General features: G+C 33.5%; 3 protein-coding genes across 3 annotated transcripts in view; 2 read left to right on the top strand and 1 right to left on the bottom strand.

The window, feature by feature from the left end:
- Positions 1 to 1,261: 1,261 nt before the first annotated feature.
- Positions 1,262 to 10,786, top strand: LOC134238975 (ribosome production factor 2 homolog). Its single transcript, XM_062721125.1, has 10 exons — positions 1,262 to 1,313; positions 6,107 to 6,239; positions 6,416 to 6,453; positions 6,726 to 6,765; positions 6,971 to 7,052; positions 7,158 to 7,234; positions 8,121 to 8,220; positions 8,488 to 8,590; positions 8,951 to 9,095; positions 10,366 to 10,786. The coding sequence occupies exons 1-10, from the start codon at positions 1,294 to 1,296 to the stop codon at positions 10,549 to 10,551; spliced, it is 924 nt and encodes a 307-aa protein (XP_062577109.1). The 5' UTR covers positions 1,262 to 1,293; the 3' UTR covers positions 10,552 to 10,786.
- Positions 10,787 to 13,770: 2,984 nt separating this feature from the next.
- LOC134238983 (stabilizer of axonemal microtubules 4-like) lies at positions 13,771 to 19,517 on the top strand. The gene is made up of 12 exons (XM_062721133.1): positions 13,771 to 13,918; positions 14,486 to 14,725; positions 14,864 to 15,017; positions 15,240 to 15,362; positions 15,608 to 15,668; positions 16,872 to 16,984; positions 17,138 to 17,209; positions 17,306 to 17,407; positions 17,995 to 18,098; positions 18,447 to 18,617; positions 18,825 to 18,992; positions 19,514 to 19,517. The coding sequence occupies exons 2-12, from the start codon at positions 14,496 to 14,498 to the stop codon at positions 19,515 to 19,517; spliced, it is 1,302 nt and encodes a 433-aa protein (XP_062577117.1). The 5' UTR covers positions 13,771 to 13,918; positions 14,486 to 14,495.
- A 718-nt stretch (positions 19,518 to 20,235) lies between these two features.
- LOC134238982 (activating signal cointegrator 1 complex subunit 3-like) overlaps positions 20,236 to 20,936 on the bottom strand; it is a 90,197-nt gene continuing 89,496 nt past the window's right edge. Inside the window, 1 exon segment of the mRNA XM_062721132.1 lies at positions 20,236 to 20,782. Coding sequence (XP_062577116.1) covers positions 20,465 to 20,782 — 318 coding nt within the window. The 3' untranslated portion in view covers positions 20,236 to 20,464.

Below are 20,936 nucleotides of genomic sequence, written 5' to 3'. Positions count from 1 at the left end.
TGATTAACAACTCTTAAGTATAGTTTACGATTGTAAACTATAGTTTACAAACGTGAATCTATGTTTATCAACAAAATCTATTGTTATCGCTTATTACAGACAGATAAACTTAGATTATCATTCGTAAACTATAGTTAACAACCGTTAAATATAGTTTTACAGATGAAAACCATACTTAACGAATCGTTAACTATACTTAACGAATCGTAAACTATAGTTTACGGTTTGTAAACTATAGTTTACAGTCGATAAACCTAGTTTATCAATTGTGAAACTAGGTTTATCTCATTTTTGTGAATTTGGCGTGCCATACATAGAGATCTGATAAAATTTTTATCACTGATCATGCAACCCACCTTTTTTTCTAAAATATCTACAATATAATATATTCTGTAGCTGTGGGTCAAACATGGGAAATTTTAATTAATCTAAAATATTACTAAATTCAACGATTTTGTTTTGGTTGTTGAACACAAATCTCAACCTTTGTCATAGCGAATCCAGCCAGTGAGCTAGGGAGTATACAGGTAACCTGAATAAAAAGTAACATTTTATAACCCACCCACCCCTCAACACACGCCTCTTGCCAAATGAATCGTACATCCCTTGTAAGTTGAGTGTATTACATTGGATGAAGAAAAGTGGATCCAGAAAAAAGGTTCAACATCACTGACCAACCTCTCCTGGTACACAGTGGTACATGCACCATAATTTTTTTTTTTCTGTTTAGACAACTTTATTTAATTTTCTTAAAAAGATTGCCTGTTTAATTCATTGTTTAATTAATTTCATTTATTTATAGGTATAAAGACCAGAGGAAATTTGTCTAAATATAGTACTGAGTATTTACTATAGTAAATTTTTATTAGATGCTTGCTACTACCTGAGACATAAATTTATAATTTTGTTAAAATTTATGTGTCTGCTACTTCACACGTTTGCCCCCCTCCCACTTTCTGTTGCTGAAAGGTCGGGCGGTGGTAAATTCCAGAATTTGAAAAAGAAAATTATCAAAAATATGTAAAAATGTGCCTCCTGCGAAAAGATTTTTTGAATTTGGACAGATTTTTTTTTCTTTTTTAAGAAGTTGCTCATTCTTCTTTTTTTTTTTTTTTTTTTTAGTTTTGCTGCGTTATTTGCATATTATTTCATTTTTTAGTATTATAGAACCCCTTTCTTCTTTTGATATAAAAATAAATATAAATTCCACTCTTGTTCCATTAATTTAAGAGTCGGGCTCGATATGTCAATATTTATTTCCCACAACGTGCTGGCCAGTGGTAAACATTGACGATGGTACTTCAGAGAATAGTGTATGGTTAATTTTGTAAATCTTCATGTAAAGTGTTTAATATACTGCTAAAATGGTTGATAATATGATGATGAAGTGATATCAGTCTTTATGCCAAATCAAAATTTGATTCAAATGTGTGATTTGCTGCGATCAGTGAATCACGGTGACTCGTCACGACTTTTATTTGTCTTCTTTTTGCCCACCCCTATCCTACAAAAAATACACAATCATGACAAATTGTATATTTTCATAAGAGTCCTTAGTTTTATTCATAAAGCAACGTACACAATAACCAGAAACCAATATGGATAAAACTGTCCCGACTTCTGTGACTGAAAATTCAAAACTTGTGTAATTTTTAATGTTGGAGTAGTCAAAGAGAAAGACAGAATAATCGTGACGAGTCCCCAGTGTTGCAGTCAGCAGCTGATCAGGCCATTGTGGTTGTCAGTTACATGTTATTATGTACAGGGCTGGGTATTGGTCCAAGATTTCGTATTGCGATATATTGCGATATTTTAAACTGTATTGTGATATTGTGAAAAAGATCTTGTTGATTTCATCTAAGTTATGCTCTGAAATGCTCCCACAAAACTTATGTCTTACTCTTTGGCTTAATAACAAACTTTCATAAGTCTATTTTTAAACTTAATGACAAAATTCCTTAATCTAATCATATTGCCAATGTATCGATATTACAAAATCGTATTGCGATACAATATTTTTTGTCATTGTATCGCAATATATTGAAATATCTATATTTTTGCCCAGCCCTAATTATGTAACAGAAGCATTGAGAAAATCACGATTATAGGCCATTTCTATAAAATTGGGTGCCCTCTCCAGTCTCCCGACAGACTGGCTATAAATGGTCCAACTCAAAACTCCAAGAAGCATTTTTAGCTCACCTCAACGAAGTTGGGGGGAGCTTATGTGATACCCTCGGCGTCGGCGTCCCGGGTTAAGGTTAAGTTTTTTGGAGCAGTTTTCTTTTTAAGTACTTCTATGTCCTATTCTCTCCTCCTGTAACGTTGAGTTATCGTTCTTAGCACGAGTTATCTATTCCTTATAGCAGGTATCACAAAACTTCCGGTTTCAGAGCAAATGTTGCGGGTGACTAAAATTAGTCTAAAATGTTCATTTTTAAGGAATTAAAGTTAAACTAGCGAGTCTGAAGTTCGTCTCTGGAAAAATGTTTGATCTGATACAATGTATTAAATTTTAAGATTTGACCGAAACACACAATTTTACAGTCTAAATGCATATACCATATTGGCCAAGTTTTGGCAAAAAAAAAAATGATGATATTGAAAATAAAATGCGAGATGAGAGTGTTGGAATATCTCTGCGAATTATGTTGAATAATTAAGGCATCTAATTTCCACAATATTCTTCACATAAAAGATTAGTCTTCGCTTAATAGGAAACTCATTACGTAAAAGGAAGGAAATGTCAATTTTAAAAGCAAGCATCCCTGCAATTAAATTGGCTTATACAAGTTCCTAGCGATGTTGCAAAAAGAAAATCTTAAAAGCCGCGATTATATTCAAATTTACTACACCCATATTTGAATGGAAATATTTAGAAATACAATTTTTTGTTTATATTGAGGATGCATTATATAAAACACGAATTACGACCCTCCCCCTTTTTTTCTCTGAATACGTTTTACTGTTAATTTAGTATGAAAATATTCATTGAAAACCACCCACACGCTTTTATGTTGCAGTCTGATGATCCTCTATAATGTTTATATATATCCAAATAGTTCTCTTATAAAAATAAAAGTCGGAACCAAACCCCTACCACCCCTCATGGAATAGGCACAGTAACAACTAATTCACTAAGGTAGGACGTTAATCATAAGCTAGAGCCAGTTCAATTTATGGTTCAAGAGGTACATATGCATATATACAAGAATATATATCTATTTGATCAAGCAAGGAGGGATTGGGTATAGCTGAAGAGAAAATAGGTCAGACTAATTCTTTTGAAAAAAGACTTCAAAAATCTCCATGGTTAACGTTGTTTAGAAAAAAATGTCTAGACCAAAGAATTTTTACAGCAAATTAGATAAAACACTTACAGTATTCTAAAATATGGTCATGTCGTATCTTGTTGGAGTGTAAAAAATATTTTCAATTACCAGCATGTCAATTACTTATTATGATCCTGCTCATTCAAGTTTGATTACGATAGGAAAATTACTAACATCCGACAAAAATGATTCCCTGTACTTTATTCTCATATCATGCTTTTATGTGCACTTCAATCAGGAATACTGTTTAAAAATCAAGGAATTTACCCACACTATTACACATCAATTAGAAGCTATATCTTTATCGTTTCCATATCCACATAATCAGTATGCAAGTTCATAGTGCCCCACCACCGGAATGACTGGTATTTTGCTACTTATTAAGTATCGAAGTTCTCATTCATAGGCAGGTTTGCAGGTCCTCCTTCCCCTCCGCGCTATTGTTGCAGTGTGGTATTGTACTGGATTTTCTTTTACGGAAAACGATTGAGAACAGCTAGAGGACCACCTCGAACCCCCCCCCCCCCCCCCCCCCGAGGGAAATATGTTCTTCGTTTTTTTAATAGTTTTCAGCATGTTCAGTTTTCCCTAAACTATTTTTAAAAATCATTATAATTTTATTTGCTTGTCTTTTTTATTTGCCTATTTAATATTTTCCCACCCACCCCCTTCTTTCCTTTGAAGAGCGACGCTTCGACTACATGTCTGATACTTATCGTTTGGTCAAACCTTGATATTTATCATTGTGCACAATTTCATTACATTTTTCCGAGGGACGACCTTCAAACACTCGAAAGAGAAAGCTGAATTAAAAAAACAACATTTAGACACATTGTCATTTACAACATTCTTTTACCTCATTACCGGAAATTTTACAATACCTGCTCCTAGGAAAGATAACTCGTGTTAAGAACGATAACTCGAGTTTACGAGAAGAGAGAATATTGATTAGACATGCATGGAAGATGTTTCTAGTGTGTTTCATTGTACCAGTCAAAGTTTCAGATGCTGCAATTTCAGCAAAGGAATGACCAGGTTAATGTTTTTGGTGCAGGTTAACATTTTTGGTGCAGTTTTTGGTGTAGGTCTCATTTCCGAGTAACTATAAGCCCTATGTTGACCAAACTTACATGGATGGTACATCTTAGGATGCATACTACCAGACTTGCTTTGGATGCTGAATCTGACCTACATTTTTCGGTTGAGTGAACAGGTTAAAGTTTTTGGTGCAGGTTTCATTTCGAAGATACTATGAGCCCTATAATGACCAAACTTGCATGGATGGTACATCTTAGGATGCATACTACCAGACTTGCTTCGGATGCTGAATCTGACCTACATTTTTCGGTTGAGTGAACAGGTTAAAGTTTTTGGTGCAGGTTTCATTTCGAAGATACTATGAGCCCTATAATGACCAAACTTGCATGGATGGTACATCTTAGGATGCATTCTACTAGACTTGCTTCGGATGCTGAATCTGACCTACATTTTCCGGTTGAGTGAACAGGTTAAAGTTTTTGGTGCAGGTTTCATTTCCAAGTTTCTATGAGACGTATAATGACCAAACTTGCATGGTTGGTACATCTTAGGATGCATACTACCAATCTTGCTTCGGATGCTGAATCTGACCTACATTTTCCGGTAGAGTGAACAGGTTAAAGTTGTTGGTGCAGGTTTCATTTCCAAGTTACTATGAGACATATAATGACCAAACTTGCATGGATGGTACATCTTAGGATGCATATTACAAGACTTGCTTTGGATGCTGAATCTGACCTACATTTTCCGGTTGAGTAAATAGGTTAAAATTTTTGGCGCAGGTTTCATTTCCAAGGTACTATGAACCCTATAATGATTAAACTTGCATGGATGGTACATCTTAGGATGCATACTACCAGACTTGCTTCGGATGCTGAATCTGACCTACATTTTCTGGACGAGTAAACAGGTTAAAGTTTATGGTGCAGGATTCATTTCCAAGTAACTTTGAGCCCTATAATGACCAAACTTGCATGGATGGTACATCTAAGGGTGTATTCTACTAGGCTGGCTTCAGAAGCTGAATCTGACCTACATTTTCCGGATTAGTGAAAAAGTTAGTTTTTTATACAGGTTTCATTTCCAAGTAACTTTGAGCTCTATGTTGAACAAACTTGCATGGATGATACATCTTAGGATGCACACTAATGGACTTGCTTCAGATGCTGAATTCGACCTACATTTTCCAGATAATAGACCTCGTAAAAGTTATGGGTGTAGGTCTATCACCAAGAAACTATAAGGCTTATATAAACCAAAGTTGCACAAATGATGCATCAAGGGATGAAAACTCTCAATCTTGCTTCAGATGCTGGATTTTAATGACATTTTCATGATGAAGAACTAGTTTTAAGTTTTTATATAGGTCTATTCCAAAGTATCAAAATTGCACAAATTTTGCATTTTAGGATGTACACTTTTTGTTGGTTAATTGTGTGACTTAATTTGCCTTACTTAAAGACAACATTCGTTGAGGTGAGCTCTGTAATCTCTGATTACCTATGTTTTAGTACTCTGGAAAATAGAACTTTTAATAAATAGCATTGAAATTTTCTGAGAAAAAAAATTTCTCATCTGCCTTATTTGACCAGTGTTATCAAACTGAGTTGGGAGAGGGCAACCAAAAATTTTTCTAAGGGTGGCCTTCAGAAATTCTTTCTAAATAGATATAGCATGAAGTTGCTTCCCTTTAGTTTACATAATAATTACATGTATACTGTATCTTTAAATTTCAGAAAGCCCAAGACACAACAAGGCAAACGTTTCCTTGAAAAACGTGAACCCAAACTGATAGAGAATGACAAACAGGCCATGTTTATTAAAGGTGGAAACACAAGTGATGCCATCTCGCAGGTTCTTAAAGAACTGGTAATTCAAAAACATATATTTGCTCACGTATAACTCATAGACTTCTTTTAAATTTAAGCTTTGGACTTGCATAGTTCAGTGATGTGCTTAGGCCATTAGCTATAGACCATTCTAAGTTAGTTCACTCACTACTCAACAATGTCAGTGTGTGTGTATATATCTGTTTTTTCTTTCAGTATGTTTTAAAGAAGCCCAATGCTGTGTCGTTTAAAAGGTAAGGATGTGTGAGAAAACAGCCAATTGTTTTTGTTTGTTTGTTTTGAAAATATTTTATTGATAACATGTCAAATGGATTGGACACAAGTTCCAAAAACAATTGTTTTTCATTTCTTTACTAAAGTAGTGAAGTAAACCATTTTGATTATTTTTTCCTGTGCTATCCTGGCATTTTCTGAGAAAAACTTCCAATTAAATTTTATATCTTTTCTTTACTGAAGTAGTGTAGTAAACCATATTGATTATTTTTACTTCCATTTAATTTTTCAGAAAGAACATTTTGAGACCATTTGAAGATGAAACACCTCTGGTATGTAAAAGTCAATCTTTATTTGTGAACCTGTAATGTTTTTTTTTTGTTTTTGTTGAATCCCTTTTTAACAGAACAAAAAGGAAAAGAACACATTACAACACAAAAAACCTATTAAAGCTAGAAAAAAACATAATCTTTATATAGCTTTGAAAGGGTAGGTTGAGCGTTTCTCTATGAAGTAATGTAGCTTTTTTTGTTGTAGGAATTTTTTGCTAAGAAGACAGATGCCTCTCTTTTTATGTTTGGTTCACACAATAAGAAAAGACCAAACAACCTTGTAATGGGTAAGATTATTTACTATAGATTCAGAAGTTAAAAATTTTATATCATAGTATAATGCACTTTTAGAGTGTACATTTCACTGATTATTTGTATTTTTTGATTTTTAGGTCGATTCTTTGACTTTCATATTTTGGACATGATTGAACTAGGTGTAGAGAAATTTGTTTCGATGGCAGATTTTCCTGTAAGTTATTTATCTTATTAAATTGCTTATCCAATTAATTTGCAGATGCAACCAAGGTACAAAAAATTAATGAACTTATCCTTGCTGGAGTATCAAGCAGGTTTTTATAAGGACCTAGGTCTTGGTATTTGTTTCGAAAATCAAAAAAATATCTCTTGTTTTACTTATTTCATTTTTACTTTTTCATTAACAGTGGATGAAAATATGTTTTCTTTTATGAAGAAATGGACAGGATGACTTTATATCAGTTATGTTTCTATGTTTTCTGCATATATGTAGCTCAGTGGTCTAAAAACATTATGATTGTGTACCATCCCACTCCCAATTTGATCAGATCAGTAAGGTATAGATCTGCAGCTTTCTGCTCAAGTGCAGTTTCCTGCTCAAGTACAGTTTCCTGCTTGAGTAAAGTTTTCCTGCTTGAGTACCAGGTACATTTTTTTCTGCTCGAGCACAGTTTCCTGTTCGAGCACAGTTTCCTGTTTTCTAGCCTGGTTCCCTTTCCCTGTTATGCTTTGTATACTCCGTGTCATGAGGGCCAGGTGGAGTACAGTGGATTCAGGATGAATCTGCCCTGAATCTTATCCTATTGTGATGTCTAATATAGCTGCGCTTCTGGTGAAGACGTTCATTGTGACGTTGTATTTTTCTCCTCTGTCAATGTAATGTGTCATTGTTATGTCGATAATATTTATTTCTGTGGCTAATGGAAACGACTCAAAAATCCATGATTTATTGCGTATTGTTCAGACCAATCAAAGAAAAGCATTGAATGTAATCCACTTGGCTCTCCTGCCTTGGCAAGGATGAGACAGGGGACCAGGCTACCTGCTTTCCTGCTCTAGCTCTAGTCTACTTGATATTCATTACTGAATCTTTACTGCAGGGAGGCAAATGTTCAGAAGGCACAAAGCCATGTTTGATGTTTGCTGGGGAGACATTTGAAAAAGATCTAGAATACCAGAGGCTGAAAAATCTACTCGTTGGTGAGCAATCTTAGATCAAATTACATTTGATTTTAAAAATAATGCTTTACCTGTGAAGGATCTGATGATAGACAATTTTCATTCGATAATTAAATGTACATGTAGGATGTGTTTAAAATATTTCTTTCAGTATTTATGATTTATAGTGTAAAACTTTACCTTAACAATGCATTATAGAATTTGCTCTTTTTTGGTCCAAAATAATAAACATGCACCTTTATCTGTTCCTCAGTGTTTTATTAGGAAACTTCTAATATTTTGCTGCAGATTTCTTCCGAGGCCCAGTAGTATCTCAGGTCCGATTGGCCGGACTGGAACATGTGATCATGATTACGGCCGTGGAGGGACAAATCCTCCTCAGAAACTACAGGTAAATCTCCGGTGTATATTGACACTCATGAATATCCTGGTACATGTATGAAGAGCCCTGAATCATGTGGACTCTCAATGTTCTACTGGTTAGATCTAGAAGGAAGGTTTATAAGAGTAGGGAGTCTTTCTATCTACTCTCCATAAGTTTAAGTACACTGCAGCTAATGCAGAGGGTGTGTTCTTACCTTGTCTCATTCAGACAAGGTCACTGGCTATGGTGACAAAACTTTTGAAAGAGGGTATTCATGAAATTGAATGTGTATATAGACCCAATTTAAAGTCATTTGGGTAAGGTCAAGCGCCTTACCTGGGCCAGTGTAAGCAGGGATATATTTCATATATACTTCTAATTTACCAGAGTGTTGCTAAAGAAGTCTGGCAGTAAGACACCCCGGATTGAGTTGGAGGAGATAGGACCCTCACTGGACCTCAGGATGAGGAGGACCAAGCTAGCCTCGGAGGACCTCTACAGGAGGGCCCTCAAACAGCCCAAAACCATCAAGGTACGTATTATATTGGCGGATACAGGATTTGTGGTTGAGGAGGGATGGGTAACTTTGTTCAATCAGAGGTATAAGGGCCGCCTAACTTAAAGGTACTTGGACACAGATTTGAAGTTAATATTTTCTCATTTTTTCTGTATAATATCACGAATTATATATTTTATTAGCATTTCACACAACAATTAATTAAAAATCTTATTTCATTTAAAAGTTATTAAAACTTTAAATTTTTTGGCGGGTTTGATTGACACATCCTTGCACTTTCACAAATTTTAACTTCATTCTTAATCCTTAGGAAAAGTGGCAATTTTGATGTGTTTTAATGAGAAATATTAAAACTTTTATCGAAAAAAATAATTTTATTCAGAGTAGAAATGTTAGAAAGCAAAACACCTTCACAAGTAATGTGTATTAGACCGAACTAAAGATGGGTAAGAGTTTAGCAAATCGAGCACACTCGTGTTATGTACACAGTTTTTGTAAACAGGGCTAGTATGTTATATATATTTAGAATTCACCGGGTGCGTTGCTGTCACAGTCTACTCACCACAACTGCACGGACTGACAATATATTGTGTGTTTGTTTTGCTTTCGAACGTGTCTATTCTGAATTTCCTGGATTATAGTATTTATATTTTTCATTTATACAAAACGAGATTGCCATTTTTCCTAAGGATTAAGTATAAAATTAAATTTGTGAGAGTGCAAGGATATGTCAATCAAACCCGCCTTTGAAATTTCAATATCTTTTAAACGAAATACGATTTTTAATTAATTTTTGTGTGAAATGCTATTAAAATATATAAGTCGTAATATTATAGAGAAAATAAAAACTTCAAATCTGTGTCCAAGTACCTTTAAGGCCCCCAGTGGTCTAATTGTCTTTGCCCCCAAGGAAGCTCCTGAATTTAAAGAGTAAAATTAGGCATAATAATAGTGTTATTGGTTAGTTATGTACCAAAGTATATCACATGTTAATATTAAACTCTCCCCCAACTCACACGTTAAATCTGCCAGTGCTGTGACTTTGTAATTTCTTTGGGGATCATAATTCATGGTTTTGGGCAAAAAGTACACATTTGTCGATATTTCAATCTCTGGGCTTGTTCTATATTTTCCAAAGTAAAATTGTTACAGTAGTTCATTGATTGCCTTATTCATTAATACATGGTTTGAATCATCAATGATATCTACGAAAATGTGTCTTATTTCAAACAAAGTACTGCATTTTTAATAAATTAAAAATGTGATCATTTTATTTTAATTATAGCCAAGGAAAAAGAAAAATGTATCACATGATGCTTTTGGATCTAAGCTTGGAACAATCCACATGACAAAACAGAATCTAGATAAGTTACAGACAAGGAAAATGAAAGGACTGAAAGCTCAGAAACGGAAATCTAGTACAGGAGAGGGACAGTCAAGTGCAAAAAGGTCCAAGGAGACTGAAACATGAAAGTGTGCACAAATTTTAGCTCAATCAATGATTAAAACGAAACATAATACAGAAAAAAATGAAACAACATAAACAGACAGCTTCGGATATCATATTTTTGTTTTACACATGTCAGTCATGGGTTACAAAAGCATTTTTATAATGCCAAGCACATAACAACCTAATGAACTATGTCCTTATTATTACTTTATTATTAAAGGCTTATGTGTAATAAATCTGATCAGATACTTTATAAGTGTTGTTTTGTGAGCTTTTTAGCTCACCTGAGCTGAAGGCTCAAGTGAGCTTTTCTGATCAAAATTTAGTTTAATATATATTTTATTCACAGAAATGATGAAAATTTGCAGTCGTTGTCGTCGTCGTTGTAAAATTTGCTTATTTTCATCATCTTCTCAAAAACTACTGGGCCAATTTCAACCAAACTTGCTACAAAGTATCCTTGGGCAAAGGGGATTCAAGGGAAGGGGGGGGAGATAATTATGAATTAGAGAAAAATTAATGGCATTTTTAAAAAATCTTCTTCTCAAGAACCACTGGGCCAGGAAAGATTTTTGTAGATTCAAATTTGTTCAAATCATGACCCGGGGTTAATAGAATAATTTTAACATAGGAATATATAGAAGAAAATCTTCTTCTGAAGAACGACTGGGCCAGGAAAGATGTGGAATCACAACAGAACATTTGTTCAACAGGTTTTTAAATTTTAACATAGGAATATATAGTTTTTAAAAATCTTCTTCAAATTATATTTTGAAGATTTTTTTTCATATCATGACCCCTGATGACCAATCAAACTTTTACATAGGAATATATTGGAGAAATCTTTAAAAATCTTCTTCTCAAGAACCACTGGGCCAGGAAAGATGAAACTTGTGTGGAATCATCCTCAGGTAGTGTAGATTCAAATTTGTTCAAATCATGACACCCAGGGGTAGGGTGGGGCCAAAATGGCCGATTAAATTTTAACATAGGAATATAAAGGAGAAATCTTTAAAAATCTTCTTTTCAATGGCCAGGAAAGATGTCATGTGGAATCATCTTTATAGTGTAGATTCAACTTTGTTCAAATTCATGGCAAAAGTTTTACATAGGAATATATAGGAGTGAGCTATTATTTGAAGTTTGTTTAATTAATTTTACATAGGAATATATAGGGAAACCTTTTATCTTCTTTTCTTCTTCAAAGCCATGCTTAGTGATATTTATAGGGAATTTTACTAGTGTAGATTTTAATTTGTTCACATCTTTATTGCTCTTTAAACTTTCAGTTTTTAAGTGCTTTTTCCTAGCCAATTGCTCAGGTGAGCAATGTGGCCCCTGGGCCTCTTGTTTTAAAAATAATGAACTGCCTTCACTTATTTCTATGGCAGAATGAAAGGTGTAGAACAAAAAAGGGGGGTACAGTGCTTTTTTTTTTAATAGAATAAGTTGAAAAGAATGAATATGTGAAGCACAACAGAACATTTAAACAGGTTTTTAATACCTGTTTTGTATTCCAAATTATATTTTGAATTTTTTTATGCGTCGTTGTCGTCGTAGTCGTCGTCGTAAATTTTCTTCACAACCGTTGCACATTTTTTGGTATACAGATTTATCAGATGGATAACTAGGTCAAGATTTGTTTTGGGTACGATCATGCCATTTTTGACAGAGTTATTACCCTTGGACTTAGAAAAAATCCAATTATAATCTAAGCATTTGTCCTTAAACTATGCATGTATCCAGTTAAAGATAATTAATGAGCTTAGTGTGGGAAGTTGGGCATCTCTGATCATGTGTTATCTTTATCTCCTGAGAATTCGATAACAGAAGGAAAGATCTCTCTTCTCTAATTCTCTTAATTGTAATTTATTGCTTGTCAAAACATTTACATGTATTTACCAGCCTTTTTATGCCCCCTTCAAAGAAGGGAGAGATTTAATTAAATTAAAAAAAAAACTGTCTTTTAAATTTTAAATTTCATAATCCTAAAAAATGTAAAAATATAGGTATCCTTATTTTTAAGTAAAAACTTATTTTTTCATATTCATATACTTTACAGCAATCTGTAACAAATGTTAATGTTTTGCCAGGAATTCAGTTTGTCCCATGATAATTATCAAGCACTGTGGAATTTTGATAGCAGAAATTTGCAGGTCAAATTAGAGAGAAATTAATGATTTATTGTCAAGCTTTGTAGTCTAAAGCAAGAGCATCTCTAGACTAATCTTAATTTATCTCTTGGCAGTAGAAATGGGTTGCTTGTGTTAATTAAGAGTTCTTGATGGCTATAGTTCAGATAAAGATCTTTCAACTGTGTAGTGTAATTAAAACAAATTGATGTTTTAGTGTATGATTCAAACTAAATTATTATTGTATAATATAATGAAACCCTCCTTTGAAAAATATCTTCTTTGTCATGTTGTACTATAATTTTCTTTGCAGCTGCACATACTGAAATGAAATTCGATATACAGATATATGACATGAAAATCTAGATCAACTTCTGTTTTGGGTATCATCGCACCATTTTTTACAGAGTTATGTTCCTTAGACTTAGAAAAATTCCTGTTATTTGCAGTTTCTGTTCATTTTCTTTGCCCGTTGCACGTACTGAAATGAAATTTGGTATACAAGTGTATCAGATAAATATTTTGGTCAAGTTCTGTTTTGTGTACGATTGCACCATTTTTGACAGAGTTATGCCCCTTGGACTTTGAAAAAATTTCAAATTATTTGCAGTTTCCTTTCATTTTCTTTGCAGAGGTTGCACATACTGAAATGAAATTTGGTATACAAATGTATCAGATAAATATTTTGGTCAAGTTCTGTTTTGTGTATGATCGTGCCAATTTTTGACAGAGTTATGCCCTTTGGACTTGTAAAAATTCCAATTTGATGAGAGGGGGGCATAAGTGTTTTACAAACATCTCTTGTTTAACTTGATTCATATTCACTTGTAAATTGATCCTGAAATGGAAGAAATTGTTGGAAAATAGTATTCAACTTCAAACTCATGGCAAACTGAATTGTAGTGAGCTATTATTTGAGAATTAAAAACCATCTCTGTTCTTCTTTTGAATGTTACTATAAGTACATCTTTGTTGTTCTTATTTATTTATTTTTTTTTTTCATTTTATTTTAAAATTTTCATCAGGTCATACAATGAATATATTTTTTTTTTTGTAAAAATAAAAGTTTATTTCCACCAGAGACAAATGTTTCTGGATCCACCTATCTGCACAAGTTGTTGGAGTTATCTTTCTTGATGACGCGTCATCGATTTCTGTGCACACTAGTGCACAGTTGCCTTTGACAACGATAAAGCTCCTGAGAAGAACCGGAAAGGTAAATATTGTTCGTTTCGTCTCTGTTTGCTTTAAATAAGGTAAGATTGTTGAAGAGATTTTAAATTAGTGTCTTATGTAACATTGGATGTACAAATTTGTGATAACTGACTTGATAAGCACCCTTGTTGTTAAAGACTGACCAATATTTACCTTGTTACTCTGCATGAGTATTACAGTAGTAAGGTAAACCATGAAAGATTAGCCTGACTTTTGACGAAGTCTAGGCCTCACTAAATTTTGAAGTACCCCAATTTTAAAACTTCTGATAAAAAAGTGAAAATAATAATTTTATATACTTGGAAAGTTTTTAAAATGAGCAAAATGTTATTTGCAAGTTTTTAAATCAATAGAGTTTAATTTGCACACCTGCAAAAAGATCTTGTAAACATCATGCAAAAAGCTTTCAAGGAACTATGTTTATATTGAATATAACTGGTTAATGCCAGGTACATCTATGACCTTGTCAAAACATTTCTTACCGATTAACTCTAGATCACTCAGATCATAATGTATAGGCTTATGCATCTTAACTGGTACATTTGTCTGAAAAATAATTAAACATGCTTTAATGATCAGAGAAATAAGATATTGATTTATTTTGATAGAACAGTCAATATGGGACCACTCCCTCAAGGCAGTAGAAATGTCCACATCATGGCCAGCCAGGGTCCCGACATCAACATGATGAAGTTTTACAACACGACAAATTCCACCACGTATGGCCGATATTACGATAAGTTCAAGCCACGTCCAGGTCGACACACGGGAACAGGATACCTGTCAAATTTCCGTCCTGCTGTTTATTATAACCAGCGTCTGGATGAAGTGGACAATCCTGTCCTTAGGTACATATTGGAGTCCATATGTAAACAAAAACATAAATTTACACATACACTTACCTATGAACAGTAGAACAATTTCATTACATGTAATTAGTAAATAATTTTAAAGTAGTAGAAAAAACTGTTTGTATATATTTGTAGTAAAATTTGTGCCAAGAATTACCACAGTGTGACAGAGCTACATTTCCAGCCTTATAAAGAGAACAGTGGAACAGAACCTCTGCCTGGAAATGTCCACCAAAAGGGGTCAGGGTTCGTCCGACAGAAACCCATCACTAACCCAACTGTTGGAGAGGTAAGCACCATGTCCACAAACAGATATAAAAGCCACACAAATTAAATTTAAAAATTTGATTAACTGATTAATTTGGTCTAAATTGAAATTAATTTTGTCAGTAAAATTTGATAATGCTCTCATGATTTATGTAAATTTGTTTTAACTACTTATTGTTTATGCACAAAAAAAATCCACAATTATACATTTACACAAACTTAGTTCCTGCTTTTTCTGTTTTAGGTTAATAGTGTATTTATTGACACCCGTGCTGCTTCGGCCCCGAGTGACATCCTTCCTAAGAATAAGCCCCGCCTACACACTCTCCGACCCAAGGACCCTGTAGAACTAGAAAATAATGGATATGTAAGACCACATTCATGTATCATAGTTATTTAGCATTTTTTGTTAGTCAATAGATGCTCTTCATTCTGGAGAAAAATTGTGATTGCATGCATCTTTCTCTGAGCCCAGAGTTTTTCAAAAATTTTAAAAATATTTGCTGTAATTTTAAAATGTTTAATTAAAAATACCATTAATTACAATATGTTATATATCCCAGAGCATGCAGTAATACAATGTAAAATATTTTGAAAATATCTTAATTACAGGGTCCAAAGTATATGCTTTCTGAAACCAAGCATCAATTTCTGGGAGAACAGCCAGATAGAAGTAAGTCATATCAATGAAATATTAGTATATATGCCATGTTTTAACCAATGTGAATACACTAATTGTATGACTTTATGTGTCGCTAATTCTCAAGTGTAAATTAGCTCACAAAACACTGTTGATTGGAATTGTTTACTATGACAATATGTGTGTGTGCACAAGTTAAATCAAACAGTTTGAAATCTAGATCACTACCAATATATGTTGCTGTAAACTGGAATTGATGTTTAATATGTTTGAATTTTACAGAGATTCATGGTAAGATGTATTTCATATCCTTGAGTTGAAATGATGAGCTAATTAAAAATGGGGACATTTGGGGAATTTAAAGATTCTTTAAAAGATATGTGCTAGAAACATAATGTTAAGTTGAGATATTCAGTCATGTTTTAATTTGTACATAATTATAATGTGTCAAAAATTCACTTGACAGTCTATTATAACATGATTTTGAGGAAAATTTTTTTTTAATATTACATCAGAGAAAGTTCATCATTTCATCTCTTAATAACATGTTATATCCTTTCTTACATTAGTTGTTCCCTATCTCAATGGTTTCCCACTGTTTATGGTTATTTATTTTTTCATCTGCTTGACAGTTTCTTTTCAAATGTCGCAATGTCCTCTCTTTATTTTTTAAATTTTTATTTGTTACATATAGTATATACATTATCAAATTCTGCATTATCATGTCAGGGTCTGTTATATTTCTTCTGAAGGTAACATTTCTTTATGGCTATGCATGATTCACAAGCCCTCGGAAATGTTCATCCTTATATTTATTATGAAAAATATACTAATTATTGTATGCATGTAAATACATGTACATATGAATTCATTGACAGTATAAATGTTTACAATTTAGCATGCTTCTATTTCTTCCTGCATTTATCTATATCTATTCATCTACGGCTTCACCCCTTTGTAGACTACATGTAGACCCTTAGCAATAGTTATTGTAGTGTTTTAGTCATCAGAAATGTACAATACCAGTGTATCAGCCCATTTTTGTGTAGACTGAATACATATTTTGTAGATGATTGTAGAATAATAATTACCGATAATCAATCTTTATATATTATAGCATCACTTATGAAATGTTGATATTCATGAATTAATTGTCATTTATTGACAATTGTCATCTAGCTGACTGCTTTAGTTGCTATTAATAATGATATCATACTAATAGTGTTTGTATTGTAGTGGATTTGACCAACAAGACTGTAGGCCCACATGAGGAGAGTGGATTCACGCACGCCTATAATGTAGAACCAATTACATACATCCCAGGATCACCTCACAAAAACGAACTTCCGGTGAGTTATGCCCCTTTAACTGTTACTAGTTTGAGTTGTCTCCCCTTTACTGTGACTGTTAAACATTGCTTTGATATCTAGACACATGTCTCAATTCCTCTTATGACTATAAGGTCACTAAACCTTTGCTGATTACCTGGTGGTTTGTTACAGGGTTGGGCCACAGGGCGACCCACTGGTAGTAGCATAATGAAAACTCATTTCTTACGCTCAGAGTATCCCAAGGTAGGTACAAAATATATACCTGAATAACTCAATAAAATATAAATGTCAATAGAACTTAAAACCATTGTTATAACTTGTTGTGACTCTCCTTCCCAGGGTAATGAGCCGTTCCCAGTGTTGTCTCACGGTGCCGAGAGGGGTACAGGATTTACCCGGGAGAAAGCTAAACCTCTCTATGTCAACAGAGTCATGGCAGATGTAAGTCTACCTGTGCTAAATTGTTTGGTGTAAAATTTGTACCATTAAATTGAAAGACATTTTTTATTTTCATTTCCTCATAAGGGGACTTAGGAATATATATTTTTTGACTTTTTGATTTGTAATATAAATAATAAATCCACAAATAGATAAAATCATTTTCCTGTGCTTAGATTTGAGATTTTATTTTGCCTTCTATATAATTCCATACGAAATTTTGTACAATTTATTAACTTTATAACAAAATCTTACAAAATTCTCATAACTTCACAGAAAAATGTAGATCTATGAGAAATAATGCTGATTTCTGAAGGAAGTTTGTTTGTGTTATTTATCCTTAAAAGGAATTGCAAAAAGTAAATTCTGGTTACAGAAATAAATAAATCTGCGCTTGGTTGGTTTAATAAAACCTTTAAATTTAAATATTGTCAGCCACAGATAACAGTATCTTGTTATAAGTGAAATTTTTTAAAGGAAATACAATGATTTTATGTTTTCTCTCCAAGCACAAGTTCATTTGTCCATTAAAGTCCCGAGTAACTCCTATAACTATTGCAACATCACTACATGTATTTATGTTTTGTTAGGCCTATGACAGGGCTGAGAACATCCCCCCTATGAGACTGGACAGAACACAGAAAGTGGACCCCACAGAGTACCTCAATATGCAGAATCCTAACAACCACTCCAGGTAAGGGCAGTAACTCTTACACCCCTCTCCCCAAAATATGGATGATATAACGTCAAGTAAATCAGCTAAAAAGAATATTTTCCACAAATGTAATAAAATCTCTTTTATATTATCATCTATGTGAAGGTGGTCTGAATTGAAAAAAAATTAGACAATTTTACTTTGTTCCTGGAGAACTTCAAAGGTTTTAAGAATTTGCATTGTGTATAACATGTATAATTAGCTGCATTTTCATTTGTATTTACCTGGACCTTGTATGGTATTTAAATAAGCAATACAAGACCTTTTTCATTATTATTCTGCATTATATTAAAACATTAATCAAATTTCCTCTTATTTTTTTGTAAGCATCACAATGAAGATGTACCAGGGACAGCAGCGGCCTTCCCCCACGGAGGCTGACAGACTCAACACCACGTCCGTGGGTAACAAGGAATTGTCTGGATATAGCGAGAATAACGACAGATTTGTGGCCCAGTCTGATGATTACAAGAGATTCACCACTCACTACGATACCAGGTCTGTTATTTACCGCTTATATCATTTGATTAGCAAACAAACAAATTGCAGAAGTTAATAACTGTACGGATTTTTACTTAGAGTAAATGCAGGACATCATAATGAATATAAGTGTCTTGGAACAGTTGTTTACTTATCGTATGGAACATGTTCAATCTTAGAGTTCATATTATATAAGATTACACAAGGTTTTTTTCTATCTTACAGGTTTGGACCAGACCCCACCCCTGTGGGTAAGGACAGGGAGGGCCACACAAGGGGAGCTGTACAACAACAGAAACTGGACGGCTTCACTAAGAGCACCGCTGTCCACTCGTACGGACCTGACGTCCAGTCTACGGCCACACTAAGGAGGCTGGAGCCTTATGTATCCAGGTAGGATCCCATCTAAGCTTAGTTTAATGCTGTTCCTGCAGGGACAGTCAAATATCTTGATCATGTGCATGTATTAAAACTACTACTTACAATATAGTGCTTCGATAGCCCTCTTATTTGGAAATATCTCTGATATTTCAAATTTTGATCATATGAACATTAATACAGAAGTTTAATGTTCAACTTAAAACTTGATTTCAGGCAAAATGATAGGAATAAATGTTTTATGAGACCACAGCAATGGCATATTTATTTATGATTGCATTTGTTTTGAAAAAAGATTTGACAATTTCAAAATTACAAGATTTTAAGCTTGGATTTATAATGATTTTTTTTCTGGGAGGTCATAGAGGTGGACTATTTATTTGGTGGCAAAGTCATATTTGTCTTAAATGTTGGATTTCCTATTTGACAATTGCTTATATATGCAATTAAAAGCAATGATAAGGTGGGATTATATTTTATATCCACAGATTTCTTTTTACTTCAAGTGTTTAAAAGCCAATTTTTATGTTTTTCAGATGATGATCACACACATGATATGAAGACACATTCTGTTGTCGTGTCATAATGAGCAGGACAAGGATTAGAAGATTTAATTAATTAGAGACAGTCAATTGCTGGTCATGAAGTCATTGCAATATTAAATATATGTATGCGTGTCCATTTTCTCTTATTCTGCTGTCTCAAAATATGACTGTGATAATTTTGTTGAATGTTTTAAACAATCATGTTTTGTAAATTTTGTTAATTTTTTTTGACAGGGTTTCTACTTTTGTTATGGCCTTTGGTCTATTTTATGATCTGTTAGGTCTGATAAATATTTTTTACTATTATTTAAAATTTGTACCTATTTCTAAGGGTAATAGAACATGTTGCTGAATACAAGATAGAGTAAAGCCTCTTCCTACCTTATTTTACAGGATTGAAAGTATGTGTTGCAGGATAGAAACTTTGTTTTCTTTTGCTGTTTATAATATAATGCTGCTATAAATTGTGTATATTTAATTGTACATACAAAGTTATACACAATATTTACATTTCTGATGATTTATACACATATGATTTTTTAGAAGTAATATTTGTCAAAACATTTTATGTATTAAGCTAAAATTATTATGAAGTATGTTCATCAAAATGGATTTTATTGAAAATGCTGAACACATAATAAAAATCAGTGAAAACCACAACTTTTCATACTTTCATTCTATCAATCTTTTTAGAAGGTTGGAATTTGTTATAAAAAAGAAAGAAAATTTTAATGATTTCATGATTTTAATGTCTCAATAAATATAACATTTTCAGCATAATTTTCTGAAAGAAATTAACAGATCCTTTATTTTGATTGAAAATCAAATAACAGTGAATGTCACACCCTCTGTTAGTTTAACAGACCTCTCTCCAGCTTATCACAGAACACAAAGTATAAATCCAGATAGAACTCGGGAGTACAAATCCAGAAATCCGAGTCATCAGGATTCCTCAAAATCCAGTTCCTCCAGTTCGTTAGCTATTTCTGTGTTGACTTGTGTCTCTATACTGGCCGGAATAACATCCAGACAAATGTCATACTGCTGATCCAGCCCTAGATAGGAATCACTCATCAAGTACAGGGTGTAGATCACACGTCCTGTGTTCTCCGGAGTGTAGATGGCTAACGACTGTTTAGATGACCCCCTGATGTAACTCACTCTCTTCAGGGCCATCACTTCACGATTCTCAATGTCCCCCACAATCAGAAACCAGCCCTCATCCTTGGGCTTGGGAAACCTTGTGCCAGAGCCCTCATCCTTTTGTACGGATTTTTTCGGGAAATACGTCTCACGTTTTGCTTTTATGAAAATACAGAAATTGGTTCCTTTGGAACTTAGCAGTTAGTTTTCGTTTTGATATGTCTTCGTTTCACGCATATGAGTCGATTAACACCCTTCCCCGCAAAAATAT

The sequence above is a fragment of the Saccostrea cucullata genome, unplaced genomic scaffold (assembly GCF_032062105.1).
Source record: "Saccostrea cucullata isolate Sc308-1 unplaced genomic scaffold, CSIRO_AGI_Scuc_v1 ctg658, whole genome shotgun sequence".
NCBI lineage: Eukaryota > Metazoa > Mollusca > Bivalvia > Ostreida > Ostreidae > Saccostrea > Saccostrea cuccullata.
The sequence above is the reverse complement of the archived record's forward strand: the minus strand, read 5'-3'. Positions and strand labels throughout refer to the sequence as shown.